The following is a 12,043-nucleotide window of genomic DNA, read 5'->3' as shown; positions in this document are numbered from 1 at the left end:
ATACTAGTGAATATAGAGTATTCTATATATGAATTAATATATTAGTACTAAATGTCTTATTGGAAACTCCAAATAAAGAATTGATTTAATTCGTGTAATATAACATTATTTTCGTTAACAATTTTTTAAGTATAATCTATGAAAGCAACTTACTAAAAATATGTTTTATCGCAAACTTATTTGATAAAATGCTACGTATATAAAATAAACAGTTAACTATCAGTATAAACACACTCCTCTAACATGACGTGTATATATGATTTAATTAAATAATGATAAACAAATATAATATAATTAAAGTATGCTAGAGCATGCTGAAATCACTTGTTTTCTACCCTAGATGACTAGGTCTAGGTGGTTGTGGCCTCAAAGGCATGAAAAGGGTGTGCAATACCCACAATATTCCAGAGAAGTGTTTGGACTTTTTCAAATGCATGACGGTGATTACAACGATAACTTAAGAAAATCATGTTTTGTTCAATTAGACAGACAAGATTGGTGATTGCACTAATTAAATTTGCATAAAATTTAATATTCTTGGCCTTTTTCAATCAATTATTAACATAAAAACTTTAATTTAGTGGGAAAATATTATTAAACGTACTGAATTAAGTTTTTAATTATTAACAGTATATATAAAAATGGGGTTTTTAATTTTGCTCCTTAACAAAGTTAGAGAAGAAAAAGGATATTATTAAAAAATAATTATTTTATAAAAGTATTAGTTAAAAACTAATAAATGTTATTTTTCTGGTTAAAATCGTAGTAAATATATATTGATTGCTTACGTTTTCTCATAAAAGAAGGGCAATCAAATCAACACTAAAAAAAACTTAGAAGTTGAAAGACGGAAACTCTATTTTAAATTTCTTTAATTTTATCTTTTAATAGTGGTGATTTAGAGTAGAGCTGATTATTAGGTAACATTGTTGTTCACATATTATAATATAAGAAGTCAGACGGAATGACCAGTTTATTTAAGAAAATTGTCCGGAAAAATTAAAATTAGTTGTTTAATTAATCAAATTTAATTCTAAAAATTATAATCTCTTTTAAATAGTATATAGTTCTTTAATCTGTTTTATTATTTTTCTTTATTTAATGTATTTTCAGAAGAAAAAGTAGGCACACTCATATTAAATACTTATTTGTGTTATTTATAATTTAATGTTTTTTTATTTGAAACAATATACTATTAATCATATCTTTTGACTCACATTCTTTATTTGTTGAGGTGACTTATTGTGACTTATTGATTAATGTATCGTTTATTTTTTCAAAAATCAATGACTCACACTAAGTTACTTCAATAATAAAGGATGAAAATAAAAAAATAAAAAAAAGGTTTAATTACTCGGATGATACCCACCTTGGTACAGGTATGTCAATATAATATCCGCTTTTAAAAAAGTGTCAAATACATCTCAACTTTTGAAAAAGTGTTTCAATTAGGTCCCTTTTAGATGGAGTTGACTAACGCCGTTAGTCAATGTGCCACGTGTCAGTCTACGTTTTTTTTTTTGATTTTTTGAAAAAAAATTAAAAATGCCATGTGTCAGGTCCTTGTGTGTGACACATGACATTGTCAATGTCATGTGACATTGCAATGTCACGTGTCAGTGTCATTATCAAATGTCATTATGTTGATTTCGACTTAGTTCCTATATATGTCTTTTTGTTTCAATTTAGTATCTACTTATGTGTATTTGATTCAATTTTGTCCCACTTTTTTAATAAGTAAAATATTTTTGTAATCCGTTTTTTATAAGATTAAAACTAATTAAGTATAAATATTTTTACAAAATTAAGTACTAATATTTATATTATTTCTCTCAATTTCAGACCAAATTTATTATTTGTATAAATGTTTTATTAATATTTTTTATTAAAAATGACTTTTTAACATATTACTTTATTAATTACTTTTTTTATTAAGTAATCATGTTTTGTTAATTATTTTTTTTTCCAAAATAGAATAATATTGTCTCTTACTAATTTTAAACCAAAATTTTTATTTGTCTAAATGTTAAACTAATTTTTTTTATTAAAAATAACTTAATAAAATGATTTTTACCACTAAATTTTAATATAAATATCAAATACTTAATTTTTGTAAAACTTTTATACTTAATTACTTTTAATTTTATAAAAAAAATGAATTTTAATTATAAAAAAAATTAGGTCAAGATTGAATCAAATACAGATAAGTAGGTACTAAATTGAAACCAAAAGACATATACGGGGACTAAATCGAAATCAACACAATGACATTGACACGTGGCATTGCAGTGCCACATGGCACTGACAATGCCACATGTCACACACAGGGACATGATACATGGCATTTTTATTTTTATTTTTTCAATAAATTTTAAAAAAATTAAAAAAAATTAAAAAAAATCAAAAAAAATCAAAAAAAATCAAAAAAAAATCAAAAAAACCATAGATTGACACGTGGCTTGTTGACTAATGACGTTAGTCAACTCCGTCTAAAAGGGACCTAATTGAAACATTTTTTTAAAAGCGGGTACCAGATTGACACACTTATACCAAAGTGGGTACCATCCGAGTAATTAAACCAATAAAAAAATTGTAGACATAATATAATTTATTACTTATTGATTTATTCACATTTAATATTATTTATTAAAAATGATTTATTAACCTATTTGTAATGAAGTTGTATTCTTATTGATTTATTGATACATTTTTAATTGCAATTCATTTTCATAAAGTAATTTGAATGATGTAATAACTTAATTTTTTTTAACATGAGTCATTGATTAATGTATTATTATTTTTTTTCTTTAAAAAAATCAATGATTCACACAAGCCACTTCAAGAATACAGGATGAGAATAAAAAAATGGTAATCATAATATAATTTATTATTTATTGATTTATTCATTAATATTATTTATTAAAAATGATTTATTAACCTATTTTGTAATGGAGTTGTATTCTTATTGATTTATTGATACATTTTTAATTGCAATTAATTTTCATAAAGTAATTTGAATGATGTAATAACTTAATTTTTAATGTATATTTTATATTTTTAATTAGTAATTATAATTTAACTTTTAGAATTATTAAAAATTTAATTTTTTTATGCACAAAATAATAGCTTGTAATATATATGTTTAATTAGTTATTAACAAAGACGTAACGAAAAAGCATATACTTTTTTTAATTTATTCAATGTAATCGTATTTCTAATGAAAAGTCAATTATTTATATTTGTATTATTTACAATTTGTCATTTTAAGAAAAAAATAATAAATAATAATTTAAAATATGAATTTGTGTTAGAACACGGTAATCTGATCAGATGAGTTCATGATGCGTCTATTTTTTATATTTTAAAGTCTATTTTTAATTTTTTTTGGATAGTTTAGCATTTGAGATTTTAGACTTGTTATTCATATATTTTTTTATTGTTTATTTGTATTCTTACATGATTTACACTTTATATATTTATTTTTATGTTCTATCATTAATAGTTTTATATTATCTACCTTTCATATAACTATTTATATCTTTTGTATTTTTATAAAATTTACTTAATAATTTAAGAATCATTAACTTTTTTATCATAGAATCTATTGTTTACATTTTTATACATTATCTATTTTATTTAAAATTAAATTTAAATTCTTAATTATGATTAACTCAATCACAATACATTATTTAAAATAATTAAATACAATAGATTTTATTATATATATATATATTATTTAAATAGTTTTTTTAAACAATTAAAATATTATTATTTAATTTTATAAATTCGAATTAACATAATAAATATATTATACTTTTTAAAACCCCGTGGGCTACACCGATAAAAATACTAATATTTTAACAGTATTGAAAGACTTCGCCATAAACGAGTAATAAGTTTCTTTTAGCAAGGGAAGAAATTTGAAAGAGAACAAAAATGCGTGAAGGTGATGGGAATACAATAACAATTTTAATTTCCACTTCAACACCTCAACAAATAGGAAGAAGAAGCTCATGGACCACTCGCTGGTAATAAATGATGTGCATGATGCGCCGAACGAGAAAGCGAACGCTGTGTGAATCAATGGAAACACCACACACATGCTTCGGCAATGCTTTCATGCTCACTTTTTTACTTCTGAATTCGGCCTTGGGAACAGTCGCCGGAGCTGATACCTATAGCAGAGATGATTTCCCGGCCGATTTTGTTTTCGGTTCAGGCACCTCTGCTTACCAGGTTCGCAATCTCAATCATCATTTTCTTTCTTCTATCATTCTATCATATTGTATTTTACATTAACATCAGTTCTTTAATCTAATCGTCTTCTTCTTGTTATTGTAAATAGATAGAAGGAGCTGCTAACCAAGAGGGAAGAAGTCGTAGCATATGGGATACCTTTGCGCACGCTGGTTCCTTTTCTTCTTTACTTCGCTATTCATTCTTTTTTCTTCCCATCCTTCTTACCATTTTTATATAGATTAGATTTTTCATATTTTTGGAAACTCCGTACAATAAACAAAATTAAGGTAATATATATTTTTTTGAAATATAGTGTAATATGAATATTTTTTATTATTGTACAGTTTTCAAAAATATTAACATGAATATCAATAATAATATGTAATTATAATTTAATTGTGAGATTAAGGTTTAACATTTCATAAGTATCACTCACTGCGTGTAAATTGAATTAATTTTTCTCCAAAATTCATTTTGAAAGTTATTTTTTATATATATATATATATATATATATATATATATATATATATATATATATATAATAGTTACACAGATTTGTATATTAATATAATACCATTTAAATTTATGTTTTTATAAATTAAAATTAATGTATATTTTTGCCAAATATACTTAAAGGATGAATTATTTGGTAAAAGTTATGTTTCTCTTGTTATATCATATATTACAGTCTTATTTTTTTCATTATCTTTCAATCGATTCTTTTTCTTTCAAAACTTACTATATAAATTTACAGTTTTTTCAATATTATATATATATATATATATATATATATATATATATATATATATATATATATATATATATATATATATATATATAAGATGTATATATATATATATAAGATGTATATGTAAAAAAATTTTATACCTTATTTCTGGAGATAAAAAATTAATGGAACTTTCCATGATATACTTAAAAATATAAATTATTTCATTACCATGTGTAATAAAGTTTGACATGAAATTCTATTTTAATAATTAGATATTCACAAAAGAAAAACTTTATATAAGATAATGATATAGCACTGCATAAAGTTATTAGTGATATGATATTTAATAAAATTTATTTGGATGTCATTTGAGAGAAGAAAAAGAGTAAAATTTGTAATTATCTTTTTATTTGTGTATGTGAAGTTGTGATGTACTATTTCAATTATCATGGTCTTATATAACGACGGACCTTGTCTCCCAAATTTTTTTTACATATATAAAAATTTAAATGTAAATAATATATTTTTTTCTTAAATTTTAATATATTTTAGATATATTTATATATTTATCATTTTAAGAAAATTTTTCATTAATAATTAATTTTAGTGGTAAAAAATTGTTAATTATTATATGAGCAATTTAGATAGTAATTTACAACATAACAAATTGTGGGTTAGCAAGAGAATCACGATTATAAATAAAAAAATTATAATTGGTCGTTAAAATTTAGATACCAAGGTTTTGACTACCAAAGGTATTAGTTTATAAATTGGTTGCTAAACATTAACGATCAAGGTTTTGACTACCAAAGAGATTAGTTTATAAATTAGTCTCTAATTAATTAGTGATCAATCTAACGATCAATTATAATATTTTATTCATAATAATGACTACTTTATTAATCAATAATTTTTTATTTTGTAAATTGGTATCTAATTAGTTTCTAAATTAATTTCTAATTAATTAGTGACCAATCTAACGATTAATTATAATTTTTTATTTATAATAGTGACCATTTTATTAATTAATAATTTTATTATAGTGACTATAATAAAATTTATTATTATTTAAGAGTTTTCTTATATTTTATGTAAATATTTTAACATTCTCAAAATATTTGTTGAAGATTCGTCACTGGTCTTATATGTGAAACATAGAAGATCATTGAGTGTTTAGTAATATCAAGCTTAGTTAAAGATTATTATCGTCTAACTTTTTTACTTTTCATATATAAGTTGTTTTAACAATTTTATGTTTTCCTTAAGATGTGTTGATGTGATAAAGGAGAGACAGACATGCCGATGTCTTTGTCTTAGAAGGAGAAGATTAACATGATTAAAAAAGTAAACGTGACATAATAATTCTTCCTTATTATTGGAGGTAAGACACTTAGAAAAGATATACGAAGGAGAGAATTGTTGTGTTGATGTGGATGAAAATTGTTTCATTGTATAGGACAATCTTTGACAAGACTTTGTTTGAAACAATATTTATATTCATTTATGATGACAAACTCAAGAATGATGATTGAGCAACTAATAGATTTTAACAAGATTTTGGTGACACTTAAAAATGAAGATTAGACTTTACTGCTTCTCATTGCCTTGCGGAAGATGTTTGAACATTTTAAGATGAAGTTGTGACATCAAAGGTTTGAACACGTCAGTGAGAAATGTTTGGTGAAGCTGGGCAAGTAGAATTTGTTAAGAAGTGATAGAAAAAAAAGGAGTAAGAGTTTTGTAATTAATGTGTACCTTTCAAGTCTAATAGATTGAAAGTTTGAAATCACTACAGTAAATTAATTGAATATGCGCAAATACAGACCTTGGGGTCCAATATGAGCTAAGACTCATGGTGGAAGGTCTTATTTCTGCACTATTATATATGATTACTTGCGAAGGTTGTGTATTTATATCTTGAATAAGAAGACTAAAAGCTTTTAGAGATTTGAGGTGTGACACACAATGATTGGTAATCGATAGGTAACCAAAGTACTTAGAATGGACAAGGGATTGAAATTTTCATTTTACTGACTTTGGAAGAAAAGAAGGTATAAGGAGGCATTATAAGTCACAAGTATACCACAACGAAATGGTCCTGTTATGGGGATTTGATTTGCCTAAGTCCTTGTCGAGGGAAGTTGGGAACATTATCCTTTTATCTGATAAATATTGTCATCTATATGATAAACATGAGTCCATCATTCACTCTAAAGTTTTCATGACACTATGTTATATTGAAATGTATGCTCTGTATATTTAACTTAGTTGATTCTTATTCTTATGTTTTCTTATTATTTTTCGAATCCAACATAATTTTATTTTCATGAAATCTATTACAAACATAATGTGAGGTAACTAATCAGATTCATTCTAGTTTTTAAGAGGACAGTGCTGCTAAAGTAACAATTGGTCAAACATAAAATTTGATAGATATAAACTGCGGGGTGATGTATTTAGAATGTTGAAATTTAGTGAAGACATTAAATAAGAATTTGTTGACACCGTTATATCTTCTCTTAGGCATGAAGTCTGTAATATTTTATTACTTGAATTTGCGTAAAAGACTGTGAGCTGCACACCTCTACAGCAAGTAAAGAAATAAAATTCAGAGAATGAAATATAGAGTGACAATTTTCTCGTCCTATTCTTCTGTGTATGTGGTTTAATTTTTATAACTTAATAGCAGATTATTAGATCCTCTTAAGAAAAACCATCTACCATATCATACACAGATTTACTGAGATGTGAATCAGTGACGAAAGACTAGTGAACATAAAATTTACCAATCTAGTTTTGCATTTTTCAATTACATACCGATCATTATTACCTTAAAACGTCAGTCTAATGCAATAATTTTTAATGAACAGGATATGTGCATGGAGAAAATGGAGATGTAGCATGTGATGGGTACCACAAGTATAAAGTGAATACGCTTAGCCATACTTTTATTATTTGCCTGTTAATGCATTCCTTGTGTTGTGATTCTCCCATTTGTGGAAGATCAGAGAAGATTGGGGCATAAGCTGCTCTAATAATACAAGTTTAGCCACTATTTTGTTCAACCGTTAAAGCATCACTGTAGCATCGTTTGATTTGAATTGTTTTCCCTAAAATATATGTAATGCAGGAAGATGTGAGGCTAATGGTGGAAACAGGACTTGAAGCCTATAGATTCTCCATCTCTTGGTCCAGACTGTTACCAAGTACGATACTCAACACAAACCCTTGAATTTTATTTTATATATCTATATATGTTTGTAGGGTAAAACCTTTCTCGACACTTTGAAAAAGCTTATGTTTCTCCACAGATGGTAGAGGACCCGTCAATCCCAAAGGATTACAGTACTACAACAATCTCATCGATCAGCTCATCAGCAATGGTTAGACTTGAATTTGGGTTTTTTAATTAGCTTGCAAAATTTGAAATAAACAAATTTGAAATCTATTGTATATTTCTACAGCTGATATAGTTGGTTGCCCTATTTCCCTGGAGCAGGTATCCAACCACATGTCACATTACACAACTTTGATCTTCCACAGGTTCTTGAAGATGAATATGGAGGATGGGTTAGTCGTGACATCATGTATGCTTCTCATCTCTTGCTCCTTATAGGGAAATTCTAACTACTCCTTTACAAATTAGTACTTTTATTAATTTTTTATTTAATAATTTTTATTTTATTACTATGTCGAATTGTTAAATTTTGAGATTGACGTAAGAGAAAATGTCAGATGTCAAATTAATTTTTTGTATGGATAAAAACTAATACATAAGTTACTTGGATGTAAATGCAGAAGAGACTTCACATACTATGCTGATGTATGTTTTAGAGAGTTTGGCGACAGAGTCTTGTATTGGACCACTGTGAACGAACCCAACGTTTTTTCCTATGGTGGGTATGATCAGGGAAGTTCTCCACCTCATCGATGTTCTCCCCCATTTTGTGTTATGAAGAGTAATAGGGGCAACTCCACATATGAACCCTACTTGGCAGTTCATCATATTTTGTTAGCTCACTCTTCAGCTGCCAGATTGTACTGGAGAAAATACAGGGTATGCCATCTAATCCTACATAAATGGCAAAATCTTCAACAAATATACTAGGCATTACTGTTCTCCATTTCTAAGAAACTTATGTAACATTGCAGCACAAACAACATGGATATGTTGGTATCTCTGTCTACTCCTTTGGGTTTCTTCCTCAAACAAATACAGAGAAAGACAGGGTAGCAACTCAACGAGCCCGTGACTTTTTCGTTGGTTGGTAAGCAACACAACCTACAATTGGTTTGTTTTACTTCTTTCTTTCCCTTATTCTTAATTTTTTCCCTTGAGTGTGACTTTCTATAGTTAACTTATTCTGATGCTATTCTAACTACTTAAAGATTGGTTTCTTTGATTGGACATACCAATATGTCCAATAATAATAAACATGGCAGCTTTACAAGTATGCTTTGCTATTGCAGGGTTATGGAACCCTTGCAATATGGAGACTATCCAATTTCCATGAAGACAAATGCAGGTGTAAGAATTCCGGCCTTCACACCTCGTGAATCTGAACAAGTCAAGGGTTCATTTGACTTCATAGGAGTCATTCACTACGCCAACATCAATATCACAGACAATTCTGACGCCCTTAAGAACCAACTCAGAGATTACGACGCAGACATGGCTGCAAAGATTTGTAAGGCTTAATTAAGGATAGTGAATTTAGTAAGAGATTAGAGTGTTAAAAATTTAAGTATGAATAAATTTTTACAGTATATAATGAAAGAAGTACTTGTAAACACTTAATCTTTTAGATCATGGGTGGTATCATATGGGTTTGTTGAACATTTTAACTTTCAAACATTTACCATTTCACTCTAACCATAATGTAATACCCCTTACATAACCTAATGATAATTTGATATTATAAAAAAAATAATATAAAGTTGGGCAACGTTGTAGAATGATTTATCAGTATAATGACTTGCCATTTTTTTGCAGCAGGATTGGAACTATTTTCAAATGAAGAGGTAACAATAAAATATAAAGTCATGTAAACTGGTTCTACTATTTAGATTATCCATTGTGCAAATGACTGACTTTTCGTTTTACTTGATTCAGTACCCTGTCACACCGTGGGGTTTGCGGGAAGAATTGAATAATTTCAAGCTCCTTTATTGCAATCCTCCTATATTCATTTATGAAAATGGTCTCTCTCTCAGATTACGTATAACTGCAATGAATACTGTTTAGTAAAATCAACCCTTGATGTTATACGGATTGAATATTAAGCTTGGGATTCTAGTTCTGTTGCTGTAAGCAAAGCAACTTGATTACATTATTACATTAGACTTTTTTGTTTCAATCTTGCTCATTCCTGCTTATACTCTTTACCACTTTTTAATGCATTGGATTAACAATGCCATTGGTTAGTGGCATACTGCGCTTAACTTGTATTCTCCTATATAAAACACCTTTAGACTTAGTTGTACGGAACTTTACTCAACAATCAACGTATGTATCAATGGTAAATTAGGAAATCCTGTTGATGATATCTAGGTTACTCACTTGGAACATGGTAAGTTTAAATGATTGAGAGTTACTGATTAATTTTGGGTTGTTAGGTCAACGAACACCAAGCAATTCGTCACTACAAGACGTGTCAAGGGTGAAATACTTGCATGGATATATTGGTGCAGTGCTGGATGCCTTGAGGTATGTAACCACTGCTCTAACTCATGTAATAAATATATCACAATTTTTTAATCACTTCTATAGGAATTCCTTAAGTTGCTTTTATTTATGACTGCGGAATCTAAATTATGGATAACTGATCTATTGAACTATACTGTTTATAACTAATATTGTGAAGTGACTCATGTAGAGAATTTATCAAACATACCCAGAACACACACCGACAAGCAAAAGAACACAAATACTTGAACTAGAAAAAACAAAGTAGTTATCATTAGATTGTAATACAGTGGTTTATTTTCTGTAAGTGTTCCCATAACCACCTCTGATGCGTTCTCTGATATTCTGCATTACTCCAAAATTTCTCAGAGATGGAATAAACATAAAGGGGTATTTTGTCTGGTCTTTCCTGGATTTGTTCGAGTTGTTGGATGGATACAAAGCTAGCTTTGGCCTATACTATGTTGATAGGGATGATCCAGAGTTGAAGAGACACCCAAAGCTCTCTGCAAAATGGTACAGCCGATTTTTGAAGAATAGAAACAGTTCTATAGTTGGAAGTGTTGAACTTGAGAAGGATCCCTCACTCGTTTCAATTGGCCACTTATTTGAGTAGGTTCTTTGTTTGTTATCATAAAAAAGTCATTGCTCATAAGTGGTCTTAGTATTGTATGCTTGCTTTCCCTTAAATACATAAGAATAAATTTGGAGAAAACATAGATACCTAGTCAAATTTCAATTCAGATTGTAAAAGAGCATAAAGAGAGCTGGCAAGTAAAGCCGCATGGTAATGTATAACAAATAATAGACTATGACATACCATACGATATGCCATGTTAAAGGCCAGTGGATTTCAAATAATAGTATAGTTTTTGGCTGTGATGTGTTTTTATACTCACTTTCCTCTTTCCCCCACCTGATTTTTTCCACAATAGTGGTTGATGCAGCTTATATGAATAATCTTTCAGCATTAAAAAAACTAATTGATTTAAAATTATGTATATACTTCGAGAGACGTGAAAAGGATGTATCGAAGATCTTACTATTAATCATTTAAAATATATAAATAGATATAAACTTATCTCACAAACTAGTTCTGTGGAGTTAAAGTAAGATTTAAAATAATTTACATTAAATATTAGCACAACAGAAATTAATAATTTAACAATAGAATTATTTTTATCCTTGATCTTTTTCTCTTGTAAATAATTAAATTAACAAAAAAGAGAAATATAAAATTTCTCTACGGAAAATAAAAAAACTTGATAACAATTAAGTAAACTTTTTAAAATAATTCATTAAATAGGTTTGCATAGGCTGGGGTCCTCCTAATACATCTATTTTATCCTTTTCTTTTAGTCCCTTGACTTTTCTTTTCTGTTTCTATT

General features: G+C 27.4%; 1 protein-coding gene across 2 annotated transcripts; it reads left to right on the top strand.

Annotated features, from left to right (window-relative positions):
* Nucleotides 1-3,918: 3,918 nt before the first annotated feature.
* LOC114191796 (hydroxyisourate hydrolase-like) lies at nt 3,919-11,539 on the top strand. 2 transcript variants are annotated; one of them, XM_028081190.2, is made up of 13 exons: nt 3,921-4,236; nt 4,346-4,409; nt 7,840-7,895; nt 8,100-8,175; nt 8,281-8,352; nt 8,469-8,556; nt 8,768-9,026; nt 9,122-9,237; nt 9,440-9,657; nt 9,963-9,991; nt 10,083-10,170; nt 10,586-10,676; nt 11,025-11,539. In XM_028081190.2, the coding sequence occupies exons 1-13, from the start codon at nt 4,036-4,038 to the stop codon at nt 11,269-11,271; spliced, it is 1,605 nt and encodes a 534-aa protein (XP_027936991.2). In that variant the 5' UTR covers nt 3,921-4,035; the 3' UTR covers nt 11,272-11,539. The 2 variants fall into 2 exon arrangements, with proteins under 2 accessions (XP_027936992.2, XP_027936991.2); XM_028081191.2 differs by lacking the exons at nt 9,963-9,991; nt 10,083-10,170 and having other exon boundaries at nt 3,919-4,236.
* The last annotated feature ends 504 nt before the right edge of the window (nt 11,540-12,043 follow it).

The sequence above is a fragment of the Vigna unguiculata genome, chromosome 7 (assembly GCF_037176805.1).
Source record: "Vigna unguiculata cultivar grain cowpea cultivar isolate G323 ecotype 2 chromosome 7, ASM3717680v1, whole genome shotgun sequence".
Taxonomy (NCBI): domain Eukaryota; kingdom Viridiplantae; phylum Streptophyta; class Magnoliopsida; order Fabales; family Fabaceae; genus Vigna; species Vigna unguiculata.
Note: the sequence above shows the minus strand (reverse complement) of the source record. Positions and strands in the feature narration are given on the sequence as shown.